The sequence below is a fragment of the Aplysia californica genome, unplaced genomic scaffold (assembly GCF_000002075.1).
Source record: "Aplysia californica isolate F4 #8 unplaced genomic scaffold, AplCal3.0 scaffold00524, whole genome shotgun sequence".
NCBI classification, from domain to species: domain Eukaryota; kingdom Metazoa; phylum Mollusca; class Gastropoda; order Aplysiida; family Aplysiidae; genus Aplysia; species Aplysia californica.
The window spans coordinates 416,625-444,501 of record NW_004797794.1 but is presented as its reverse complement, the minus strand read 5'-3'; the positions used below and the strand labels follow the sequence as shown (position 1 = coordinate 444,501).

The window sequence follows — 27,877 nt, the reverse complement described above, 5'->3', positions numbered from 1 at the left end:
ACACACACACACACACACACACACACATGCACGCATAGATCTACGCAGAATTACAATCACATGCATAATATAAATTAGCAGCAATATTATAAACAATATTCAATCTTTGCTAGATATATACTGATGTTAGTCTGGTGAATGCTCGAAGGTCATATGAATACTTATAATCATAACAAGATGGTTAAGATGGAAGAATTTTGATGGATGATGGTAAAACTTACCTTTTGTATCTTTCTTTGCTACAGATCAGACTATAAAAGGTCTTTTACTTCTGACTGATGTTTTTATTTGAGGGAACACGTACGGGATTTGTTGTCTAAAAAGATGGAATTAATTTTTTTATAGCTCAGGCTGTTCTTTACATTTCATCCCAAGCAGGGGAATATTTATGTAGACTACGTTGAAATTTTACGTGCTTTCCGTATCAATCGATTTACTAATTTTCTTTGTCTTGTTGTCTTACGTGTTACCGGCCCAGGCTGTTATTCAAAAATTGATAATACTTTCTATGGTTGAATGGTAGAAAGGACATCAATGTTTTATAAACATTTATGCAGAGGCGAAGCGTCTATATAATCAAATAATCACTGCTTCCCTTCCTAATTTTGAAACATTGTCGCAGTCAAATTCACCCATAGACGTAAACCTCATAAATTAAATGTAAAAAGACGTTCATAATCACCAATGAACAATAGACTATGCCTAACCTTCAAAACCGTTTCATTGCCACAGAAATAGCCTGTTCGCCCCTATCGGGCCACTCCATAAGCAGTCACAAGCTTTGATTAAGTAAGCTTAAAGTGAGGCTGGAAGAGTCATCCAATAGGGTTGAAGGGAACACGTGCATAGCAGTCAGAACTGTTTCATTGTCGTATATACCCTGTTCACCCCTTTCGGGCCACAGTTATAAGCACCCAGACGCGCTGATTATCTAAGCGAACTATTACACTGGTCGAGTCTATCTCACAGATGTGAGGGGAACTAACTCCTAATAATCCTTTGACTCCTGCTACTACACTGCTAGTGCTTGGTTTTTTTCCTCGACTTTTTAACGTCCTATAATCAGATCGTGACCTCGATTATGACAGCGGCTCCTGGCCGCGAAAAGCTAGACAAAAAACAGCCCAAATGTGAAATAAAAAATAAATAATTGGCGTGCTCAACCAAAGTGTTTTGCCTGTCTGGTATAACATGCCATTGTAGTGCTGACATCTGTGCTTCTTTCCTTGGTGTTCGTGTGTTCAAATCTAAAGTTAAATTTAAGGTTAGTTAGAATAAATATTTAATGAAATACTTTCCCGATTATTTTAGCGGTTGAACAAGCATACAACATGAATTCAGGATTTGTTTTCATTCACAACTCAGAGTTGCCGCCTCCAGTGCCAGGAAGATTCTTGTGACTTGTGTGAGTGTGATATCTCCAGGCCATATCTGGTCCCATTTCACTTTGATTACCCTGTCAAACAAGTCAGCCTTCGCCCCTGCATTTATGTACACATCTAAAGGCAGTACAATAATACATGTAATCATTAATTTTCCAACTGGCCTATCATCGAAAGTAACCTGAGCAAAAGGCTAAAGATACCCAACTAAGCTTAAACACAATTAAAACAAAAAATCGATAGTTTGCATTTGACTCCCCCCCCCCCTCTCCCCCTCTTCATGCCCCCTAGATCTACCTACTCCAATTTGTGTTTAGTGTTTAGAATTAATTAATAAAGCATTAATTACAATTTGGGTAAGGGTTACAAGATAATAGCGGCGTGATTTGGTCCCCAATAACACACACACACACGTGTTTACGCGCATGCATTTGCATTCGTGTCACACATAATCGATTGGGAGTTTGTGTTGTACGGAAATAAATCAGTTTGCATTACAGGAAATTTCTCTCATTCAGAACTAAAAAAAAAAAGCAAAAACAAAACAACAAATTAAATAAACAAACAATATATGCTAACACCTTACGGGGTGCCCACTACGGCTGGATTGGGCCGATCGCCCGACTCGATCGCCTGAAACTGAAAACAAACACGTTTGTTTTTGAGGCGATCGAGTCGGGCGATCGGCCCGATCCAGCTGTAGGCCTAGTGGGCACCCCGTATTACAGAAGCTGGCCAGTGGCCACCCAACTTTCGTTGAATTGATGTCAAGTTTTATTTTTTTTCGCGATTGTAAAAATGCCAACCGAATAACATCCACCCGAAAAAAAGAAACAAGACTTTTGTAATCAGCTTGCAAGAAATAACATTTTTGAGAGGTGTATATCTTTAATTGATCCTGTGGTGTACTTTAAAATATCTTGATAAAAAAAAACCTCTTCTCAAGTGGGACCCCTCGTGGAGTTTGCAAATCTGTGTTTGGATCCAACCCGGCAACATAGTTTGTCATCGTCTGTCGGCCATTTTGGTTTGTTGAACAGAACGAACGAACAGTGTGAGAGAGAGAGAGATAGTGAACGGAATCGCATCATTCGTGATTTCAAAAGTGAATATCATTTGGCTTGTATTCTACGTGAGTATGTCTGTACTTGAACCAAGCAGATGTCACGATAAATAGTACAGACTTTACTATGACATTGCATATGATCAGGTTTTTATTTTTTTTCCTCCCTCCTCTCCTGAGACTGAGACAAAAAAAGGAAACTAAAAAAAGATCAGGACATTATTGAGTGAGGAGGCCAGCCAATACACACATAAAATTAAAATAGCCCAGGAACAGATTCAAGCAATGACTTCAGCTTTAAACAGTTTTTTATCAGAGTCTTTTCGATTGGGGATCCACTTCGAAAGTCAAAGGTCCTAAGGATAGAAGATGCACAACGAAACGAGCAGATCACATCATCATTCAATTGTGACAAATTCAAATGGCTATGAAACTGAAACAAGTCAAGAAGACTGAATCCTTCTCTCAGTCTCAGGCCTCAGGCCAGAGAATCTCTGTTGTCTTTGCATTCTTGGGCTTGGGAGTACATAGGCTATAGAGGCATAATAGGCCTAATTTGGCAGAGAGGGAGGAACAAGTGCTGAAATTAAGTCTCGCATTGGAACAGGCTGCTTTCGGGAGGACTTCTGTAACGAGCGACCACTACGATGAGACAGAGCAGAATTGAGGGCTTGGGGTAGGGGTAAGGGTAGGGTTAGGTCTAGGCCTCTTCTTTATTGTGTTTGATGGGGTGGTCGCTTGTTATGGAAGTCCTTCCCTGCTTTCAGCTAGATTTTTCTAGATCTATCTTATCTTTGAAGTTCTAAGACAAGAGGATTTGGAAGACCAAGGCCAAGGAGGATCTCGCACAACAAATAGATCTAGAATCTAGATCTAGATCTAGAGTGGTGTAGCCCCTGCACGTGCGCCTTCTCGGTGCTTGCACTTTTGTTTTCCTTTGTTTTTAGCCTCAAATTGCGTTATTGCGTTTGATTGAATGCGTCAGTGTGTGCAGCAGCCATTTTTGTTTACTTCCATCACTCGTTTGCCGACAAGGGATCATCGAGAGTGTTTTATTAATAAGCTGTGGGAAGTTGACATTCAACGCTGACCTGTGAACTAGTTTTTATGACCTATTTGTCTCTGATTGGTTCAAATAGACTGTGCGCGCCCCCTAGCTTAAAAAATGTGCCTACTCCTTCCTTGAGTGTTTCACGTGACCTTTTATCGAGTTCTATGCCAAGTTGTAATGCGGGTTTCGGGATCGGGGGGGGGGGGGGGGGGGTGCACGCGTTGTGAAGACTGAAAAAACTAGAGTTTTCTCTGCGCGTGCACAATGAAATATATATAGTAGAATACTAAGAAAAAAAAAGTAGACTCAATTTTAGAGATTATTTGGTTGCAGTTTGAAGAATGTCATGGATGGTGGCATGTGGACTGTGTGAAAGATGGAAAGAGTGATGAAGAGTAGGAAAATGTGGATTTTAGTTGTGAAAAATTCTGTTTGATTTTTTTTCACTATGTATTTGAACTATTTATACCCCCTAAATTAAATTAGTTTAGATTCTAATTAAAATTGTCTTACTTTGCTTCTAAAGTGACTTGTTATCTTCCTGTGTGGTCATTTAATGCAGTAATGTTATCAGATTCCTCTTCTTTTTTTAGGCTTTCAACGTGTATATAAGGGTGCACGCACAGTGAAGAATCCCATGCACGCTCTGAGACTGAGAAGAAATACACGTTCAGTGAAGACAACACCCTAGGTTGGAAAAACTGTTGGGCACACGTTTAAGAAATCTGGCGACTATGAGCAAGACCATTTTATAGGTCAATAGTTTCTTGAATGGAATAGCTAAAAACGAAAGTACTAAGCCGGAAATGGCGGAAAATACGTTCAACGATCGCGAAGTGCACGCGTACCGGCGACACCACTCTAGATCTAGATATCTAGATTAGATCTAGCTAGAGAACTACTGTCTTACTCTAAGACTTAACGCCATTTGGCTGATAGCCTATTTATATTAACAGCCGTCTTGTTTGTTGATGTCATTTAGCCCAAAATTCTCTACTGCACGATCTTTGATTGAGGGATTCCCCCTTTGTTAATGTTAGTCATGGTGGCAACACGATCGCACGACGGCAGCCTGCCGACTCGGATGATTTTCTTTACAATTTGCAGAACTGTTCCGTTTGGTTGTCTGTGATTGTGCAGCACCCTTCCACCCAGAAAGATTCTGATGCTGTACGCGACGTAAACTGAGAAGACTTTTAGGCTTGCGTACGAAAGCAAGTTCAAAGTTCAACTACGTAGTGCAAATGATAGACCGTTTTGATCCGGATCGTTTCTTAAAAAAATTTTTGTAAGCACAAGAAATTAAACACTAGATCTAGATCTAGATCTAGAAATTGCACTCAATAGGATGCTGAGCTGCAAATGGAGTAGATCTAATTGGAGACTGCAAGGTTTGCAAGTATACTGTGAGGTACAAATTATAATAAAAGTGACTATTTCTCTGAACGTTTGGGAAAGGCCGTCGTTATTCGGACTCGAGTCCGAATAACATTTTTTCATATTCGGACTCGAGTCCGAATAATAAAATTTCTTATTCGGACTCGAGTCCGAATATGAAAAAATGTTATTCGGACTCGGGTCCGGAAAAAAGGAAGTGTCTTCGTTCTATAGATCTAACGTTCAGTGCTTCCAATTTTCCACCATTTTTTAGTTTCCCCCACACCTTTTCTGCCGATCCGATGCCCGCCGCCTCATTGATACGCGCCCCCACCCCGCCCCCCATGTTTCCCACTTTCTTTGTTGTAGAAAAAGGTAAAATTGAAGATTAGCAGACCACCTTGCACCTGCATATTATGAGCTGTGTAAAAAAAAAAAGACCGATTCGTTCAAATACACAAGCCTGTGTCATTTCGATTGTTTACCAAGAAAAAGTTGTGTTGCTGTGTAGAGCTGAGCATACGGCAACTTTTGATTCCATAGACCAGCGCACAATTCATTACGTAGATCTACGTCAAGATTAGCTTATTTTTGTAATAATGATCAGTTGCCAGGGGGAAAAAGACTGACGCGTATGCGACGTTCAACGCCCGGACCGATAGTGCTCCCCCACCCCCCTCCTTGACACGCACACACAGCCACACGTGTGCAGGAAGCCCATCCGACCCTGACACACGCTAACGAGCCATCTTTAATTGCTTCTGATGACCTTTTGACAAATAAACATTTATTAGAAGCGCTATAACTTTTCAGGCCGGCCTCAAATTCATCATAAGATAAGAACTCGGCTCCTGCACAAAACGCCTTTTTTCCCGAAGTAATCCCAGTCTCTACCCAGCCTGAGGCGAGTCACGAGTGAGGCAGGACAGGAAGCCGGAGTCACGAGTCACAGGAAGTCGGAAGTGATGTCATGCTGGACAAGAATCAGAGTCCGAATAACATTTTTTCATATTCGGACTCGAGTCCGAATAGTCACTTCGTTCTGGAAAATAAACTTGAACTCTATTTCTGCTAACGGTTTCCGTTCTCGAGATCTTTTGGTTATTTGCGAGATTAAGGCGTCGTCTTTCATTCTGCGAGGACTTGGAAAGAAGCATTTTTTGCATCAAATTCACTTTCTAGAGCTAGTGTAGAGATTTTTAAATGTCTGAATATATTCAGATACTTGGGGCAACGTTCCTGGACAATACTTCATTTGAAAATACCTTCAAAAGGTACTGCGAGAAAACAAGACTGATCGACCTTGGCAGTAACCTATTTTGCATTAAGTTATCCAGCAAAAAATAAAATCGTTCATGTAAAAAAAAATCCCTCCACACCCCCCACCCCCGTTCACACCTTAGGCCACACACGCATGCACACTCACACACACATGCACACTCACACGCACTCACACACATACACACACACGCGGGCCACTCCATCCGCAGTTATTATCAACAAATCTCGAGAACGGAAACTGTTAGGAGAAATAGAGTTCAAGTTTATTTTCCTGAACGTTCGGAGAAATAGAGCCGGCCAATTATAATACATACAAGGGGGAACATTGGGAAAGACTCAAAGAGGGAAGCTTGGAAACTGCCAGTGCAAACCGCGCGCTATGCAAACTCATCACAACTTTTAAAATCACGGTCAGATGACACGGTGGCATCCCCCTTGCGAGGTCAAACAAGATGGCTATTACTATAATATCGGCCAATGGTGTTGAGTTGTCGTTCTCTAGCTATCCACTTGTGGATCTCACTTTGAACAATAGCTGACTGAGGAACTGAGGATTTTCAATTCAGATCATGTGAAGTCAGTCCTGTTGTATCATGTATGATGGATGTGAGAATATGATAGAATGCATCTCAGACTTGGAAAAGAGGATCAAGGTTTTCTTGAACAAGTGTGTTTTTAAAAGAAAGTTAATGAGGATCAGATGGACAGACAGGGTCACCATCGAGAAAGTGTTACAGTCAAGGACCCAGTCAGATTGAGTTATGAAGAAGGCGATGGCGACGGATTGGACAGTATAAGTTAGCAAGTGGCTATTCTCTGGCATTGCGTCAGTCAATAGATTGGTGGCTAATATTCTTTGGCGTCACAAATATAGTTGCACATGTCCCTTCTCCACAGTTTTCCATCTCCTCTGATAGTTTGCTAAAACAGTTATACATTCTCAGCTCCATGACACAGAAAATGTTGGAAATTGATGTGTACAGTTTGTGAGAAGACATGGAATAACATCTGGAGGCTAGCCAAGGATATGATAGTGGAAGGTGTAAAGTGTTTGTTCGTAGCTTACTATGCTGTGGTGCCGGGTGAGAAAAGCAATGAAATGAACACACCGTAGGCTACAGTAAGTACAGTTGTGTCCGAGTACAGGACAGGATCAGTATGGTCCGACACTCATATGCAAAAACCAAAATTTTCAGAGCCTCAGACAGCTGAAATTGGCCTTGCCCTTAGGAGGGTAATCACTGAACTAGAAATTAAGTGCTGCTACTACTAAAAAATACACCTGAGCATGAAATGGGATTGAAAGTAAAATACTACTCCTTACCCGTACACCTGAAATATGTAATACAATGTGTGCAGATCTGGAAAATTGCTGCATACTCATTTATTACACATATTATATAACAAATTCATGTATATTTCTAACCTAGAAATTAAATTGACTTTTATAGTGATTGCAATATTTTTTATATTATTCAGGAACATGTCATTTCCTGGCCGACCTCCGGTGGGAATGCCAGGAGGTATGCCTGGAATGGCCCCTCGTATGATGCCAACTCAAGGCTATGCATTTGCCCCTATGCCCGGTAAGTTATTTTGCCGTTTGTTTTTCGTCATGACCCGCCTTATCTAGCGTCTGTGTTGCGGCCGCGAATCGCTGCTGCGATTTTGGGCATTTTTTGGTCTCTGCGAATCGCGGCTGCGGTTTTGCACTTATGATATAGAACATTTCTCAAGTCTAACATTGCAGCGATTGCTCCAATACTTTTTTTTGGTGGAGGGGGGGGGGGAATGTTATGTCTCCTTCTGTGTGCACTATATTAGCACATGGTATGTCATGTATAGAAAGGCAGGAAGAGCTATAATAAAAGCTAAAAGAGGCAAAAAGAGGGCCAACTGTTGGAAATAAGATCATGGGTTGCCTTCTGGTCAGCAAGTGTGGTCAAAATGTCACACCTCCTAGCCACTCTGATAATGACATTAATCAGTCTTGCTGATCCATTGCCACCAGTACTTGCCTATTATTAGGACTAATGTTTGACCATGCAAAAACAGAAACAATACATTGTCTTCTTTGTTTTTACCCTTAGCAGCTCTACCTATTTATGCATTCAACACATTCAATCAATGCCACTCCACTTTTGCAAGTAACAGCAAAGTAGGAACCTTTTTGTTGGCTGCTCTTTCTATCAAGGTGGTAGGTAGTGGTCAAATTTCACAACTTTGACTACCCATGAAAGTTTCTCTGTGCTGGCATGCTACTTGAGCACTTTGAAGACAAGCTGGGGTGAGATTTCACACCCACACAACACCCTGACCATGTGCACCACTCAAGGCTCACACGGGTGAGGTAACAGCTACCCACAAGCCGCATCCCTTCCCATCTTTTTTTGCCAGCAGTAAACATATGCCTTGAATTATGTTAAGCCTGACTACTTGTTTAATTATCTCTTCTGGTTTAAAAAAAAAATGGAAATGAAAATGAATGGGCATTTGCTGAAGCTTTTGTTCTTCCTTTTCAGGGATGGCTGGTATGAACACAATGATGCCCATGCAGATGGGGATGATGGCCCCAGTGACAAATTCTGTCTCTGGAATGGTTAGTGAAATTTTTTATTTGGCATGAATATGCTCACAGTCTGAATTTCCAGTGTGTTTTTAACTGTTGCAGTGAAAAGGAATCAGTGTTATGTGGTGTCTTTTTCACGGATAAAGAAAAGAACATTTTTTTGGTATGTATGAGGTTCCTAGAGTCAGAGTCTGTTTCCATTGCTACAAGGGAAGCAAATAGTAATCTCTGTCTCTACCTTAACATGATGCTCTTTGTCACAAGTTTTCCATTCAGGTGCAAGTACCTATTTTTTATTTGGAGACAAAGAGAGAGAGAGTATAATGCCTTTTAAATCGGCATGGTTTCATACATTCATGGAAGACTTACTTCTTTGTTCAAATCCTTATAGAAGTGAATGATTTCTAAGCAGTTCTAGTGTCTATGGAAAACTGAAAGGATTGGGGGGGTGGGGGTTAGGATTAATAAAGGTGCTAAAAGGATTTTCCTGATAATAAAGATTGCTATGGCTATTTTACAAAAATATTGTTGGGAATAATAATGGGAAGATGGAGAAAAAAGACCAGAGATATAATGTAAAATGCAATTCGGCTTTGTTCCTGACAAGATCACCAAAAATGCTATACTATATATTCACCTTAAAAATGTTAATGGAAAGATGTATTGAAGTGCAGAAAGATCTGTATTTATGCTTCATAGATTATTCAAATGCGATCGATAAAGTTAGACATGATGAGCTATTTGAAATAATGGAAAAGGTCTGAGAATTATCAGGAATTTGTACTGGGACCAAGACGTTGTTGTACAAATTAATGTAGAATATAGTGAATATAAGCAGATTAGGAGAGGAGTGAGGCATGGATGTGTTATGTCACCAGACCTCTTTTATAAATGGGTAACACAGGGAAAGATCAGGGAGACGTAGCTTTTTAAAGAGCATCCGAGCAAAGGAATGAATGGAGAACCATGATCGCAGATCTGGCACTGGATAATGATGCAGACAAGTCATCATGGATCAGGGCACATAGACCACCAACATTTTCCACCTTTCCCTATCCTGAGCTAGCCTTTTGAAATATGCATTATTCTATTTCTTCCCACTTTTCTGTACATCATTTTCTGTGACTCTTCTCCGGGTTCCATGTGGCCTTCTCCTTAATCGCTTACCCTGTGGATTCCAATCCAGCAATAATAAACTAGTGTGACTTGTTCTTTTTTCTCTTTTGTAATAGATGATGAGACCTATGGTGGCGACACCCCAAGTGCCAGTTCAGCCTCAGCAGCATATGAAGCAGAATAAAAAACTTGTCCCTCAAGAAATTCCTAAGGTAAAATACAGATGGAAGTGACTGCATTGTTTATGAATGCCTTATTTGATAATGATCAGTAGTGCATTTCTAGCCAACGGGGTCTTTTTATTTTCCAAAGTATAGAAAAGATTGCGGCTATCAAAAGTCCCATAAATGATTTGAAAATTAAGTGTAATCGTAATCACCAACAATATGACCATTGTGGGGTAAGTATTGTGCTGGCGTCTGTCATCACAGTTCATTTAGAGGAACGAATACTGAATAATTGCATACATTTTAAAAAATGGTTCTGGGTTTGATGGAAGTTGGGATATGCATCCTAAGAGATCATCATTTTTGGGCAATATTGAAGATTTCAGTGTTTTTAATTAAAACATTTTTCCCTTTAAAATCTTTTATCAGTCAAGTTCAAGAGAAGAAAAGCCACCTGTAACGACAGTATTTGTTGGGAACATCAGCGAAAGAGCTCCAGATATGATGATTAAGCAAATGCTTCAGAGATGTGGGAATGTTCTCAGCTGGAAGCGTGTGCAAGGAGCATCTGGAAAGTTACAAGGTAAATACAATTAAATGCTATAAAAAGTACAACTGTTTTATTGTAAATTAAAATATTTTAATTTGGACTTTAAAAGAAAAATGTTATGTTTTTAGATATATTTAGTCTATTAAAAATTTATTTTTTATACAGTTGTTTGGAATTGAAGATTTCCTCTCTTTCAAAAACTGTTTTTGGCAAAATTGTCTTATCTAGAAAATGAGAGCAAAAATAATGTCTTTCCCCGCTTATTCATACTTCATACCATGGAGAGTTAAAAATACTTTTAATGTTTTGCTTTTGTTATTTTATGACATATCAACTGAATCAGGAAATTTCAGCATTATGTTTTTTTCTTTTCAGCCTTTGGATTTTGTGAATATGAAGATCCTGAAGCTACATTACGGTGTATTCGATTACTGAATGAATGGCAAATATCGGAAAAGAAACTAGTGGTAAGTTTGTAGAGTGTCAGATCAGTAAAGAATAACATACAGGCAGCAAGGATTGTCTTTTTCCATGGGCTGATGTGCCCGGTGTTGTGAATTTTATTGATGTGATTCAGTTGTTACTGAGTTATAAAATCAGACAAGATAAACCTTGTTTAAACCCTTCCGACAGAACTTTTTCTTTCCACATTTTAAAATTTAAAATTTGTATTGTATGGATTTATGGACTTCAAAATCTACTTTTAATTTTTTTACCAGTCTGAATAACTGGAAATAAATTGAAGGAAGATGAAAATTGCTGTTAAACAGAATACTTTCTGTTTTATATTCATTTGATTTATTTGACTTATCTGCTATCAATATGTGCCTTTTGTGTATATTTCGCTATTGCAAGTTCTTATTTATACATTTACTTTTAAAAAAAGAAAAAAATATGGGCTAAGTTCGCTTTTTCTCTTTGCAGGTTAAAGTTGACGCAAAGACAAAGACACTGCTGGATGAATACAGGAAAAAGAAAAATAAAACTGAAGGGAAAGAGACCAAGAAAGACTCATCAGAAACAAATGGTGACAAAAAAGAAGAAACTGAGGATGGAGAGGTAAAGAAAGAAAAAGAAGAGGAGAAAGCGGAATCAGATGTGGTTGAGGATCTAGATGAAGACACAAAGAGAGAAGATCGTGTTGCTTCTGCTGGCTTAGAGGCAATCATGCGAGAGTATGCATTTGAGTTGGCAAAAGAGCCTTCTAAATCCAGTGAAGCTGGTAAGTTCCTCATATTAGATCTGTGAATTAGTAATCATTTATTTATTATGTGATTTCCCTATGTGCTATGATTTTAGCAAATAAATTGCGCTACAGTGCAGATGTGTTGCAGTGATAAAGACAACAGTGTGACAGATTGGAATGAAAGCTTAAAGGGTTTTAATTTAAATTTGCTGTTTTATATTCTATGTTCTGATCTGATTTCTCTGCTGGCTGACATGTCAGAAATGGTTTATTCGTCAGGGATGCCACTTTTCCGCTTTTTTCCGGTATTTCCGGTATTTTGCTCCTGATCCACTGTTACGTTATTGAGATCGAGATATAGTTGGAAAGAAAAAAAATAAAATAAAAACCCACTCTATGTCCACTATCCTTTGGGTTTCAAATTGATATTCATATGTTAGCAAGACTGTGGCACGTGGGTTTTCAACTATTTTCAAAAAAGTTGACTGACTCCCCTGATTCATAGTGGAGCTGTGATTTCTGTGCTGCTTCTACTTTTGTGATTTCCCTCACATCTGTTTCTTGCTATCCCTGTGTTGAGTGCCTCATTGAATGGGTGAAATTGAGCAATTTTTTTTCCAAAGATATCTTACCATTATGGGGAATAGAATAAGCAATCTGTTTGATATTTCATTTTGCATTTTTATTTTTAACGATTGGTCTTTCACTTGGTGATCATGATACTGAGGTGTAAAGAAAATTCTGAATACATTGTCCCACCACTCACCTTATTCATTCTATGTAGTGTTGTGAATATTTTGTTTATGGATTATTTAGTGCCATTTTTTTTGTTTTATGGGCCAAGAGTATTTGTTCTTTAGCTTGAGTTAGTTTCTTTAGAATTTTTAAAGGGTATAATGCTGTGTGGAGTAACTGGTCTTCTTTTCTCTCATCTTTAGTTGTTGAAAAAGAGAAAGCCCTCCCTAAGAAGGACAAAGATTTGCTTATGCACTCCAAAGACACTGTAAGTATTTTATTACATTAATTTCCTAAAAAAGGCATTGGTACTATGAAAGTTGCATTCTTTGAAAAGAAAAGATTATATAAACCTGACATGCTTAAAGAAATTGACCTGTTCAGAATGAATGTTTTGTTCATACAATGTACTGAATGTTTCAGGGATTCTTTTTCTACATTCTATCTTGTACGTCTTCTAAATAGACGTTATTGTAGTAATTTTGAAAGGGAATTGTTTTGTTGTAAATTTGAAGGTTGTTTCTATTTTCATTAATTTCACTAAAATTATCTTTTTGCATGTCTTCTCTTTGTATTACTTGATTAATTTTGTTTTGTTTTGTAACTGATGTGTGAAGGGAAGTTGGGGTGTGTGTTGAAATCCATTGCATGAAATCCTGAGAAAATTGGATTATTACATGCAAGTGCTTGAAAAGTAAATATCAAAGAAGCTGGCTCCAGCCAGAAGGAGAATTGTTGCTCTATTTGAGCACAAGGCAAATTTCAACTTTGTGCTGCACTCCATGAATAAAAGTGTTGTATTTTTTTTATCGGCATCTTCTTGTGTGGGGAGTTGTTAACACTCTCATAGGAAGTCATCTTTCTGTGCTACTCTTGCATCAATTGCTTCCCAGTGCCTATAAAAATTATTTTCCATAATTTTACTGGGAACCTCGGATAAGTGCTTCTCCACTTAGGGTGCTTTGGCTTTTAAATTTTGTTTTGACGTCCTGGTGGGTGTAATGTAAACATTCTGTCCAAAATTCTGTGGATTCTACAACTTTTTCATCTGTTTTGTGCAATAGACTGTGAAGCATTTTGTAATTTTTGTCCTCTTGAAGGCTAATTTAAGTTTCAATGATTCCAGGATTTCCAGCGAGTGGTAAAAAGACGTACGGGGGTATGTCTTTTTAACTGTTAAAAATCTCTTCTCATTGTGTGTGAGCAGGGTTATTGTTACTTTGTTCGGTCTTACGTTCATTCCTGTTTTGTATTTTTATTAACAAATTAACCTTACAGTAGCAGAAAAGATCATCAAAATATGTATTTGCATGGTTTATATTAAAAAGTAGGCTTATAGAACTTCCTGAAGTAATGCCATTGATTAATTGATAGGAAAGGCTATTTTCTGGCATTCTAATATCTTTTAGCCCAGCAAAGGGAATCATTTATTTATGCCAGGTCGAAAGAAAGCAACTCTTGTTCAAAGTGCTGTAAGACTTATCCTGTGCACTGTGCATTATAAAGGGGTTTTTTGCCGGGGGGGGTTGGTTGTGAACATTTTCAGGTTATAATAATGCAATATAAAAATATATATATATATATATATATGCATTTTGTCAAAAGTGAAAAGTGCCAATAATGCCATGTTTGTTGTCATTGGTTTCCAACATTAAAAGTAATGCAGTCTTTCTCCCCCCTTCTCTCTCTCTCAATACTGCTCACCCCACCTCTGTCCTTCTTCCTATTGCCTTGATATAAAACTTGCCAGCTATTTTAAGACAAGTGTATAAAGATGGAAAAATACTAGATTAAGGGTCTGAGTTCTGAGCTGTCCTTTTCTCTTAAACCTTACTAAATGGTAAGGTTGATTCACAACTACTTTTATCATTATGAGTCTTTGATTGGTCAATATTCTTTGATAATGCATGGACAGTGCACATTAGTTTAAAATATTTTAGCACCATCTAAAGGCAGTTGTCTGGCCTTTCTAACACCAGTTCACCTTTCACAGAATGAACATCCTCAATTTGTGTTCTTCTGCAGGTAACAGAATAGTCCACATTTTGAACAACAGTTCAGTGATTTTGTTATTCTTGTTCCCTTCTGATTATAGCTGTATTTGGATGTAGGCATCCCTGTCATGAGAGCTTTGTACATCAGTTCTGCAGAATGCATTCATTTCTTCATTTGAAATTTTTTTTTTTTTGGTGTTACGTGAGTGTCAAATTTTGCTTTCAGTAAAACAGCACTCATGTAAGAATATTCATTTCGTGATAGGGCTTTGACGACATGGAAATGGAGGATGAGAAACGTGAAATTATCAACAGAGAAATCAACAAGTTCAGAGACAGACATAAGGTAGGTTGAATTAGTCAGTGTCATAACCCAACTCAGTATAAACTGATGAGGGTTTACTCTATTTTTTTTTTCTTTTTTGTTCATTTGTTTCGGTTCGGTTTTAATGTTTTTTTTTCATTTTCAACAACCCCTTGTCTGTGTTTTCTGTCCACAGCGGGCAAGTCATTTTTTTGCCTTAGTCAAGCTATAGCTTTTAGTTGAGATAAATAAAGATGTTAAGCTAAAGATTAATTTTGCTGCAGTGAGGGCAGTTTTGCAAAATACATTCTAATTCTATCCACCCTGTAAATTGACTCCCAATTGTTTAAGAATCTTTGCTTTTTAAAAAAATGCTTCTTGATATGAAGTAAAGACTGTATGAAAGCCCTGTCATTTTGAATTACTGCATTGCATTGAAAGTAGATTTGTAGATACAGTTCTGTGTTTTTTTTTCACGTTTATGTTTGCATATGATAAATGCGTCGATTATGTGAACAAAACCGTTAATAGGCATTTTTTGTTACCAAAAAACCAACTAGATTCTGCTAAGTGCCAAGCTTCCCAGACCAATGCTTATTATTATACAAAGTGCTGCTGGTGGTAAGTGTTTGGATAAAATGTTTATTTATTGATCCTGGGGTGTTAGTTTCATTCTTGTGGGATGTCCAGAACCAGGTAATTCCTTATGTTTGTTTGTGTTTGTCTCTCAAGAGAACAGGTTCCCTATTTCGGGTTTTTGGAACTTCCTGTTATTGTAGAAAAGCAAGATATAATGGAGGGAAAATGTAGTTCTTTCTGTGTTGACCCACGAAAAATGTTGCAACCAGCTGCAATGAGGGTGTTGATTATGAATCTGGTCAACTCTATGAATGTGGGAAATTATTCACAACATTATCAAGAGCTTCCTTGTCTTTTCTGGAATATAGTCCTTTTAATGTTCAAAAAGGGACACAGCAGTATAGCCTTGAAATGACCTTGCGTGTGTGTTTTGGTTTCGGGGGGGGGGGGGGAGGGGGAGGTTGCTATACTCCATTGATAATAAAGTGTCCAGGCGAAATATGAAAAAAAGATGAAGAATTAGATTCTGAATAAGGACCTCTTGCTCAACATCCTTGATGAGAGTGGAAGCTTGGCATTTCCCTAGTGCCTGGAGGTGGGTGCCTCTACATTACCTTTTCATGCAACTCGTATTCCATGGGTGCAGGTTAGAACAACAGGTTAGTGTTTAGACAGAAGTAGACATCGTGATTCCTTTTCTCATTGTCTCTGTCGTATTCATCTTGGGAATCATACATACTCACATGCCAAAACATGCACACCCACGCACACATACATACACTCATGACACGAAGATACAGCTACAGGGATACCAAAATGTTTACATGTACATTTGGATTACTTTAATGCTGATTTTTTCAGAGAGTAAGATACGAGGTTCCATAAGGTTAAGTGTTGTTTGTTTAAAATTCTGGCTGCAGATAAAGGTGCTTGCGAAACAAAAGTATGCTGTAATATTTCAAATGCTGAGGCTTATTGTTGCAGCTGGGTTTTTAGTCTTCTTCCTTTTTCTAATCGTCTCCTGTTACCTCATCTCTGCTTAGGATTTATCAATGTGTCAGCAATTAGTTTGACATATGATTTTCCAGCCTGCGTGTGATACCTTGGGTGTCTTTTCTCATACTGGGATGGATACCCAGGACCATAAAGCACTATGGTGACCCAGTTATATTTAGAATGCAGTCTCTTGCAGGCTCACTTCATAAGATAGTACAAGATACAGGTGTCAAACCCAGGACAAATTATGTTGGTCCATATATCTTAACCCTGGCCATTTTTTGTGGCAACTGAAAGGAATTTCCAAATTTTGTTGAAGAAAATTATTTATCTTTGTGGAAATAAGAAATTAAAATTTAGGGATGATAGCTTTAAAAACCCAAAGCAAGGGAGTAATCCATATGGCTGTAGACTTTCCATGAAACACACACAGATTGCAACAAGTTGAGTACATTTTCATACTTTCTATGTGATCACCTTGCTTGATTTAAGTGTTTTTATTTGTAGAAGCAGTATTTCATTGACGGCAGTATATTTCGCTCAAATGCATGTTTTAGGTACGGTTTTGATCTCCAGAGCACTGGTATCAAGGTGCTAAATCCTTGATTCAAAGAAGATAAGGACTTTTTGAGAATTTGAAATGAGTTTTTGCTCTTGTAATTAGATTTTGCAGACAACGAAATGCCTCTCATCCATTTTGTGGTGCAACTTCAGCTCAAATATTCTCTAAATGACTCAAGATTTTAAGTGACATATTTGGAAATTGTCTTCATAATGCACCATGTATCAAATGTCTTGATAAAAGTTGTATTGGGCCAAATGATTTGTAAATTTTGAGTCTCTAAGTATGCGTTTCCACGGGGTCCAAACGGATCATAATTTTTATTTATTCCATAACCATTTGGCACCCTACACAGATGTGTTATGTAAAAATCTCACTGTAAATAGTACTCTCCTGCCAGGTATAGTATCATGGTATGGTATTTTAGATCCCTTAAGTGGACTTGCACTGTCAGTGTGTAGATGTCTGTAAGTGACTGCCTGCGGCCTGATTCCACAGCTGCCATGTGTTCGAAAAAGACGAAGATAACGGATAGGAATGAAAAGAAACAGGAATGGCGGATGTTTTTAGGGACCCTTGACATGTTTGTGTGCATAAAATGACCGAATGATTTCTCTTTGATCCCTCTACATTGGTTTGAGGAGATATACATACAACATTTGAGGAAAATTAAGTGAGCTTAAGTTGTGCCATGGATTGTTGATGGGATCAAGAGATTGTTATAGACTAGCCATATGGAGCTCATTATTAACCTATAATTTTCCCCCCCCCTCCCTTCCCTACTACCATAAGATAGTGAGAAGTTGGCAAAACAGGTTGTTTTGAAACATTTTTGAGTTAGCGGACGTTCCGTGAGAATGTGTTCTGAATGTTTTGGCTTTTTTGTATCAAATATTATTCAGGACTATCTAAAATGTAAGATGCTATGTCGATAATTGCTGCAAATGAAAAATGAGATTTTAAAAAAATTATTTTTTTCCCCTTGGTTAAAAATGTGTAGGATTAGAAGGGAAAGATTAATGTGAACTGCAAGAACATTTTCTTTTTCTGTAGAAAATACTTGCATTTTTTTGTACTAGCAAATGTCAAAAAGTATGTACAAATTACTTGCCTGGTATGGTTATAAAATCATGCTAAATATTTGGTTTAAAAAAAGTATATTCTAAGCTGTCAGATGAGAATATGAGAGCATTTTTTTCTTTGCGTTGTTGTTGTGATGCCATGCTACTGACTGTTCCTCTACTGCTCGTGTGGTGCTACAGACTTTTGTCTCATCAGTCTGTAGCAGGAGTAAAGCATTTTATTGCCCTTTGTGTCAAAGGCAGCAGGTACAGCTTTGACTATTTTGGATCCAGGTGACCATGTGCACTGTTGTGGCTGGACACCAAAAACCTTCGGATGTCCATTGGTCGGGGTGATGTAAGCTCTTGCAAAAACCATATTGACTATGTGCACATTGTTTCATTGGCTTTCCTTTTTGCAGTATACATCTGAAAAAATGTGTGTCGCATCATTTGTTTGAACAGAATTATAGGTTTTTTATTATCATGAAGTCCTCTGAACAATGAGAAAGTAAATGAAGTTCAGATGTTTCTTTTGTTGTTGTTTACAACAGTATTTTAGTTGGTTGTAGAAATCTTGTCTTCAACCTGTCATAGACAGTGTTAGATAATTGAAGTTCATGTAAGCAGCTTAGTGTAATTATTACTGGTTACAGAAATTGTTTAACCTTGCATCTTTCTAAAAATATGTGCTACATAGAGGCAGTTTAAAAACACAATAATCATCATATCAGCTCGAAGCTATTCACAGTAAACTTTCAGGTGTTGCAAAGTTATTAAGTTCATTGCTTATTGTTCTTTCAGGATGATGATGAAGACAAAGATAAGGATAGAGATAAAGAGAGAAATTTGGTGAGAGAGAGGGAGATCAGGAGACAGGAGGAAAAACGTCAGAGAGAACGCATGGACCGTATGAGGGAACAGAGGGAAAGAGAGTCGACCAAAGAGCGAGACCGTGAGCGGGAGAGAGAGAGGGAAAGGGCCAGTGCCAGAGTCTCCAGATCAAGGTCTCGGTCTAATTCTCCTGCTCCTTCAAGGTCAAGGCGGAGGTCCAGGTCCAGGGAAATGACCAGCAGAGACAGGTCGAGAGAAAGGTACAGCCATTGTTTGTACATGTGATTTCAAGGACAAAATTTTGATTAACATATTTGAATGTCTTTTTCATCAGTTTTTGTCATGATTGGAGACATGGAATGATTTCAGGGTTTGGTGACAATGGTCAGGTTTATGCCTTGCAAATAAAGGGGTAGTAGAATTAGAAGTTGGGGCTTTGCTTTTGAAGGGGCTGAAGGGCGCCTCGTGGGTGCTTCTGTTCTTTCTCGTAGTTGTTTCTGCTTACCGTTAGCCCGCAATTAGTTACCTTTTTTTAGTTGATCTGCTTCTCTTCAATCAAACAAACAAGACTGGTGTAGAGCTTATTGTCTCATGCTTTTTTTGTTGTTGTTGGATGAACCAAATTCAGTGTTTATATTTTATTTGTGTACTTTGAAGAAAAGTTCTGTTTCCTCTCAACTCCACTCTTCTTTTAAAAAAGAATTTCCAGCCGATGTCTTCCAGTTTTGATGGTCTGTTTATGTTTGATCTTCTTCAGGAGAAAGGAAAGAGAAATTGAAGAGGAAGAGGAGGCATATGAGCGCAGAAAACTTGAGAAAAAATTGAGAGAAAAAGAAGCGGCATATCAAGAGGTATGTGATGTGGAATTTGCGTCTCCTTTATAATCTTAATTTTTGCAGGAGGTTATATGTGCACATAACAGATAAAATTGTATGTTTGAGCTTGTGGAAACTGATGATTATGATATTGATTTCCTTAGTGGGTAAGAGGTCATTCACATATTTTTGAGAAGATAGGATGTTTTTAAAAAAATCTTTATTTTGTTTATTTGACATCTGATTGAGCCACTTTTTGCTTTCACTACCACAGACGGCAGGACAGTCAGACTAGCAAGTAGATTAAGTAAGTTAAAGAAGTCTCAATCAAGTCCTTTTCTAAAGGCAAGTTTTTTAAATTGAAAAAAGCAAATGCGAAACTCACTTTGAAAATATTGATTTAAAAAACTGTGTTTCACTGTTTTGAATGCTATATGACATTCTTGCACCATCTATCTTTTTTTATTCTTGCTTCTTTCTTCCAGAGATTAAAGAACTGGGAAAGCAGAGAACGAAAGAAATCCAGAGAGCATGAAAAGGAAAATGAAAGGGAAGACGAAAGAAAAGTAGAAGAGGTGAGTACTTTTGTTGGTGTGGAAAAAACAGAAGAGAGGCTATATACAACAAGCCTTTTTAATATGTAGCTTTCCTGTCAATTTCAGTTTCATAGTTAAGATTCTAGTTACTGATAAATATTCATTCCTGAAGATGAAGTTCTGGTGCTTACCATTTAGTATCTTTCTTATATATTTTGTTTTAAGTTCATGTATTCACATGTTTGGTGACGCAGACCAGACCATCAGTCCATTTATGTTCATTCAATGTCATCAGAGACAGTAGTAATACTAGTGAAATCTTTAGTGTTGCAGGCAGTAGAGAACCGATATTGAAATAGTGACTTGTAACAGTTATATGTATGAGGAATAGAAATAGCTTTCAGGGACGGGGGAGTGTGTCTGTCTGTTTTTAAATTGAAAACAGAAGAGTATTTGGAAATTTATGTTTGTAATTGTGCATTAAAAAAAATACCAAGGTGAGAGTTCCATGGATACAATGGATACACTTCTCCTGTAACTTTGACGTTTTGTTTTATTGTTGATCAAGTTACTTGTATTCATGAACTGTTCCTCTTGAGGATGGTGTATATTGCTTGTCATATTCGTTCTTGTATGTTTTTGTTTTGCCAGGCCAGAGAGGGACGAAGACTGAAGGAATTCTTGGAAGACTATGATGATTTGAGGGATGATCCTAAATTTTACAAGTAAGTTTTTGGAAAGATTATGTGCAGACATAGAGAAAGAAGACATTCTTGGAATTGTGAAAAAAATGGAGTAGTATGTTAGGATTGACTTTTCCAGCATGAAGAGCAGTGGCATTTCATAAATTTAAATCAATATATTTATACTGACAATACTTTAAATGAAGCAGTTTTGGGTTGAAATATTTTAAAAGAAATTTGTTGACTTTGCAAATTGCATTCTTTATTAATTATGTAGATTGCTATGAATGAAAATTTTTGTTTTCTTAGGAATTAATTTTACTCACTTTGGAATGGTTTGTGCCAAAAGGTACTTCAGTTAAGCACAGTGCTACATCATGTGCACTGATCATGGAAGCTCTTCAGCTGGCTAATAATTGTTTTTAAAAGAACATGCTTTAGAAAAACAAATAGAAGTCGGTCTTGTCAATTTGTTGACATAGCATTACAAAGTCGGACATTTTATAAAATGTATATTGTTATGTTAGCACTGTGTCCCTCTCTGCATCCTTTTAAAAACTCCTTTACATCTGTTGTTAACTAACTTATTTCTCACTTTTTCCTTTCAGGGGCAGTGCTTTGCAGAGACGTCAAAAGGAAAGAGAAAAGGAGAAGGAACTGGACAATAGAGACCGACAGAGAGAGAAAGAAGAATTTGAAGAAATCAAAAGAAAACTGTTTGATGAAGGACACCCAGATGCAGAGACTGAAGTAGCAAGGGTAGGCAATGCTTGACAAGAAATATGAGACTGATGTCTGAAATGCTCCCGTTGTTGCCCTTTTGACAGCGGGTTATTGTAAGAGCATGGGGATGAGAGCTCTAGTGTTTGATGAATTGGAATTCTTAGAATGCATCTATCGTAGAAATTTAAAGTTTGTAAATGAGGACTTGCTTTTCCTCTTTACATCTGTGTTAAAAAATCACATTTGTAACATTAGATAATCTGGTGCTGTAAATGATTATGAATTTTTATAGAAAGAAAGGGCATGAATTTGGCCGAAAAAATGTTCAATGCACACACATCATCAAGCCGTAGTGTATTTGTTACTGGCATTTGGTTTGTTTTTACCCATTTATGCAATCTGCTTTCTCTCTAGGGGAGTAAGTGCTTGTGTCTTTTCCATACCTTATTGCCTGAGAAGAAGCTGACTTGAAGTCAGATTTGTGCACTATTCTAATTTTCTTGCTTGTATATTCTCCTTTATTCAGGCATCCTTATCATGGTCCTAAAATTTCAGGATGCTTTAAGTTAACTTGTCTTCAAAACTTGTCTTTCAGATGGAACGTGAGAGAGAAGAGCACCTGCAGCCTCGCTTGCATCTGCAAGAACTGAAGGCTCCAAACCCCCCACCCCCTCCCCCTGAGTCGGAGTCGGAAGACGAGCCGCTGGTTCATGAGAGACTACAGCCGGAGAGGCCTCGGCCAGAGTCGCCAAAACAGCAAGTTCACCAGCCGTCTCGCAACAGCGCCCCTCCCCTCCCGCCCCAGCTCCCACCGCACATGGCTGGTGGCGGCGGCGGTGAACACAAGCCGTCTCCCTCCCTATCCACCTCTCCCATCTCCACGGATTCGCGAATCAGTGCTCCAGGTCTGTTTATGGATGAATCTTCTCAGTCGTCTTTACCACCCACGGCCGGCCCTACTCTATCGTTGGCCAGGGAGGACCCTTTGCTGGCTGTCAGGGGGAAGAGATTAGGTTGGCTATATCAGTCCCTATCCTCACATTGGTGTAGCACGGCATGAAGCCAGCAGTATTTTGTATCTGCTTCAGTTTTTTTCTTGCTTGCGTGAAATTATTTATTATTGTGCTTTATTCAGTTAAATTTTGGTTTAGTTGCTGCTTATAGGTGACACCAGTTTGGGTTTTTCAGTCAGTTGTCTCTTTTTTCCTCACACATTTTATAAACTTGTCACACCCAGCAATGGGATTAACCACCAAATCTGTTATTTTCTACATTTAGTTTATGGGATACCTCTGTCGAAGGAAAATGGTCTCTATATTGGGGTTTTGATATTTTTATATAATATGTTTTTATCCTAGTGTTGTTGTTATTTGGGGGGGGGGGGGGGGGGTGTGTCCTTAACCAATAATGTGGAAGGTCAAATCTTGTTTTTGTCATGTCACTGCAAATTTTGTCTTTTTTTTCTGTCTGTGTACAAAGCATATGAGTGTTTAACCTACTGACTTTTTTCTAACACGTGTGCATTATTTTTGTTATAATTTTGAGGGGGCATCCTGCTTTTATTATTATATATTTATTCTTTTATTTATCTATTTGATAAATATTTGAAGATAATGAAAGTTCTTCCATGTGATGAGCTGACCTCTCACAGTTTAAATTTAAAAAAACAAACATTCCCTGTCAGAGAGATAGTTAAGATAAATATTTTAGGGATTTTTTTCCCGCATGTAATATCTGTTGGGTATAAATTATAAAGTATAATTTTATTTTACCATCTGAGTGTATCCCTCTTCCTTCATATAGCCTGTTTGCAGTTATTTTTGTGGTTTAACTTTTGCTCACACTTTTGAAATTTCTGTGTTCAGCAATTTTTGTGTGTGATTCTTCCAGCATCACATAACTTCTATGGGTTTTCAGATCATTATGTTTTATTGGATCTGGAAGATCATCAACTACTTAAGTTTTATATGGCCTTTCTTTTCTACCCTGCTTTTGATATTGTATGCCTGTGTTGGGAGTGCTTTTGGAAATATGTTTTAGGTGAGAGGTAATTTAGGCTTTAATGACATTTCACAGAACTTTTCTTTAAAGAAAACTTTTAATGTTGATTAGTTACTTCAGTAACAACCGTTGCCAAAAGTTCAACCTTAACCTCTCACTGTTGATGTAATGTTTTGTATGATTACCTATATCATGACATGTTATTCAGTGTCTGTGGTATAGCATTTTGGTGCTTTGTCAGTGTATGCAGAAGATGTGAGAGTTCAGTTCGGGTGTGGGTAGGCCTTTTTATGGAGTATCTCTGTCTGTCTGCTGGGATGTTGTGTTCCTCTCAGCACGGGTTGAATCAGCCCATTTACTAAGTTATCTAAATTGTGTCAATGGGGTAAAAGATGTGCAATTTCTATACCGGTATATGATGATGTTTGTTTAAACTTAATTGTTGTCTTCCCCCAGGTCCGAGTGTGAGCCCCGACTCCTCCAGCCTTCCTGGCGTTGTGCCCGCTGCTGATGGCAAGAGGAAAAAGCTGACAGTGGGAGATGTGTTCAACCAAGACGATGACGATAACGGGGAACCCAAGAAGCGGAAGCTGGTTCCGCTAGACTATGACGAAGAGAAGTCCACTCCAACAGAGAAGAAGACAGCCACCGCAGAAGAGAAGAGGCAAAAAATTAAACTGCTAATTGAAAGCATTCCCACTGCTAAAGATGAACTGTACGCTTTTACAGTGGATTGGGATATTGTTGATCAGGTAAATTGAAAAGAGTGGACGGTTGGAGGAGGATGCTTATAGGTCCTACTTCTTTTCTGCATTTTTGTCTGTCTGTGAATATCTTGCTTTTTTCCTGCATCAGATGCCTGCTTTTGTTTTAATGTGCATGTTTTATGTATACATTCAATACAGACCCCTTGCGGCAGTGCCACTGACTGTAGTGTCCTTAGGCCATTCCCAAAGGGGGGACATTTCTCGTTCAAGCATAGTAGAATTGTAAATGGGCTGATTCATGTCACGCTCATAACTGCCTGATCTACAAGAGGGAACTGCTTCTTTTTCTTTCCTGATCCTTACTATTGTCATTTTCCTCTACTTCTTTTGTATGTTTGTCACTCTCTTGTGACCCGCTATTTCCGGGGTGCCTTGATAGTCGAAGCTGACCTTGTGCTGTTGAAGCTAGAGAGGTGAGCAGTCTGATTCCCTGTAAGGACTTCTCTGTTGACACCCACCCCTTGGCGCTCATGTGACTGTATACAGTTGCAAGCGCTGTAAAACCCTCTACTATAAAAAAAAAATATTTAAAAAAATTTCAATACAGGTACTTGAACATAGCTCTGATTTGGTTGCTTTTGCAGAGTTTGATGGACAAGAGGATCAAACCGTGGGTGACCAAGAAAATTGTGGAGTATATAGGAGAAGAAGAACAAAGTCTTACAGACTTCATCTGCCAGAAAGTTGTCGCCAGAAGCACTCCACAGAGTATACAAAACGACGTTGCTATGGTAAGTGGATCAGCTTCCCAGTTATAGTGTAAAGCGCATAGAGCCTGCTGTTGAGCGGGGTTGTGCGCTATACAAATGCTATTTATTATTATTATTATTATGTTGAAATGATTGGTATTGGTGAGAGTAAAGTTTAATCGCCTTACACAATGTGCCATAGCCCATTATGGAGATCACAACCGGCTGTTTATTACATGTATTCCTGTTACACACTGCTGCAACCCTGTTATGATCCTCGCGGTGGTCCCTGATCTGTGAAAAAAAATATTAAAGGTGGGGGGAACGTACTTTTTTCTTGTCATCTTGTCGTTGACCGGTTGGGTTGTTATAAATTTGACTATTTGAACTAAAATTAAAATTCAGTAGTTGTCTTTTCCACGGTGAATGTCGTCTATTCTTGGACATGTACCATAGCCCAGTGTTTCTTTTTAGTTTCCTGTCCTCCAGAGCTCAGGGGTGGCCAAGTGTAGGTTTTTGGACTCACATTGTAGCTGTTGTGTGTAACATGACTTCATTTGTCCATACTGAGTAAACATGCAAATGTCAATATCAAAGAACTTCCTCATATTTTTGTCCAGCCCCCCCCCCCCTTTTTTTTTTCCATTTTTGTTTCTTTGGATAGTTCTGTGTTTCTATGATACATAGTTTATTTTCTAATTATTGTTGAATTCGTCAAGGAGGGAGCATTGAACATTATGACGTGTTTCTGTCTACGATAGGTTTCTGTTAAAGCAGGTTTGTCTGTATCTGTAAAATTATCTGAGTGTTTTTGGGGGTTTTTTTTCAGTTCATGCTGTAGAGATTCCTTTGTTTTTTGTTCTTTCAGATTCTGGATGAAGAAGCTGAGGTGTTTGTGGTGAAGATGTGGAGGCTGCTAGTGTATGAGACGGAAGCAAAGAAGCTGGGATTAGTCAAGTGATGACTCACAGCAGATGTTTGTTAATGAATATGGTGGGCAAAGTAGATGAAAATTTTGAGTTGGAAACAGGCAGTAAACTGTCTCCCACACTTATGGGATTTTTTTTGTCAGCCTCTAGTGTTGGAAAAACATGCAAATGGGGTGGCTTTGTTCCCCTGTGCTGGGTGTTGATTGCTTTAGCCAGCCAGTCATCAACCGTGAGTCAGTTGTTAACCTTTTATTGTGTAAAGATGTGAAGACATAATTGTTAACCCTTCCCTGAATTCATCTCAGATATTTTAAAAGCATAGCTCCGTTTCCTTGACATTTTTTGCCTTTTTCCATATCATTGACAAAGTTTGTTTGAAATTCAGATAAAAGATGAACGCTCATTTCTAGCACTTTAAGATTACTTTCTGAAACTTCTTTTGCTCTTTAGATGAGATAAAGAAAGAGACTGTTTCTATAGTCACTTAATAATTCTTGGTGTTACTTTGTTGTTCAATGTTTCGTTTGTTGTGTTAGGGGAACTTGAAATACTAAATAAACAGGTTCCATTTTGTTTGGGTAAAAAGAAAATATGACATTATAGACTGACTTAGGGGAACTTATATGATTTTGAAGAAATGAAACTTCAGTTGGCTCCACTTATCCCTCTGACTCTGAATCATCAAGTACCAAAGTATTGCTGTATTTACCTCAATGATTTTAGATATAATATGCTCAAATTTTAAGATGGGTTGAGATAAATGAGAAAATATGCTCAAATTTTAAGATTGGTTTGATAAAAATACGAAAATCCATTATCCGTAAAAATCACATGGTGTTGAAAGGGCTCTGCCACTCTTCGAATAGCTGTGAAAAATGAAAAAGAAATTGTGAATGTTGCCATGTAAAATCGAATGGGCACAGTCTAGTTCTGAAATTCTTCATCAAAGTGCTGGCTTTGATAGGATTTGCTTTATAGTTTTGAATGGCTGTGTGATGATGTCCCACTGTTATAGGTTCCCACCAGGAACATACATTATTGTTGGTTCTGTGTGAGTGTTGGCTGTGTTTATTGTTTTAATCAGTGGTGTTGAATGGTGTGAATATTGATGAATGTGTTGTTGGAACTTGACTGTGTCTGTCTGTGTTGGCGAGGAAACAGGGTGAGTATACTTGTTTGAGTAAAAGAGAGGGAGTGTTTGTGTGTGTGTGTGTGTGTGTGTGTGGATGAGGAAATTGCAAGCATAAGTGGTTGTGTCTGTCAGTGCACATGGGAATGGAAGCATGCTTTATGGAAAAATTGTTTTTAGCAGTTGGTGAGTGACAAGGGCAATGCTGATGAAAAGTAATGGGCTTGTTTTTTTCCATCAATTGCTATCATGAGACTTCCAGGTGTGAATTTATTTTTCTCCCCCCATATTATAAGGGCCCAAGTGTCACGGGGAAATGAGAGGTTTTAATGTGGTCAACAAACTGCCTGGTTTTTTGTGTGTTTTTTTTAATAGCCACATGTAAGCTCACCATATCTCTTTATTCAGGTGACTTTGGAAATAAAGATGTTGAATCAGCTCATAGCTCTTGTGTTTCTTATGGTGTGTTGTCAGTGGTTTAGCTATGTGTATGTTGATGTGATGTTTATATATATTTAAATAAAAATTACTGAAGAGTTTTATGGCATTTGCAACACATTAAGGTCATATAAGTGCTGAATTTTAAAAGTGTTACAAGAAAGTAACAAGCACAATAAAGGAGGGGAGATCGGGACAATGTACAAACATCTATGGTCTTATTCTCTCCTTTTCTGTATAAGGCCTACATATACTCTCTAATAATGTGGCTGGTTGGTGCGTGCTCTGGTGTGGTTTGTTACTTCTTTCCTACCAACATCTATCCTCTTCTCTCTCCTCATCTTTGTATTATTATGTTAC

At 38.2% G+C, this 27,877-nt stretch overlaps 1 protein-coding gene across 4 annotated transcripts; it reads left to right on the top strand.

Moving 5' to 3' along the window:
* Positions 1 to 2,388: 2,388 nt before the first annotated feature.
* On the top strand, positions 2,389 to 27,523 carry LOC101854819 (RNA-binding protein 25). Of its 4 annotated transcripts, none has more exons than XM_005106295.3 (19): positions 2,389 to 2,514; positions 7,634 to 7,740; positions 8,677 to 8,753; positions 9,956 to 10,051; positions 10,436 to 10,589; positions 10,932 to 11,023; positions 11,481 to 11,778; positions 12,681 to 12,745; positions 13,604 to 13,636; positions 14,737 to 14,817; positions 18,778 to 19,067; positions 19,565 to 19,658; positions 20,108 to 20,197; positions 20,810 to 20,883; positions 21,450 to 21,600; positions 22,160 to 22,469; positions 24,022 to 24,317; positions 24,917 to 25,063; positions 25,890 to 27,523. In XM_005106295.3, exons 2-19 carry the CDS (start codon positions 7,638 to 7,640, stop codon positions 25,980 to 25,982), a joined length of 2,544 nt encoding a protein of 847 aa, XP_005106352.1. In that variant the 5' UTR covers positions 2,389 to 2,514; positions 7,634 to 7,637; the 3' UTR covers positions 25,983 to 27,523. The 4 variants fall into 4 exon arrangements, with proteins under 4 accessions (XP_005106352.1, XP_005106349.1, XP_005106351.1 ...); XM_005106292.3 differs by having other exon boundaries at positions 22,160 to 22,577; XM_005106293.3 differs by having other exon boundaries at positions 2,400 to 2,487; positions 22,160 to 22,577.
* Positions 27,524 to 27,877: the final 354 nt, after the last annotated feature.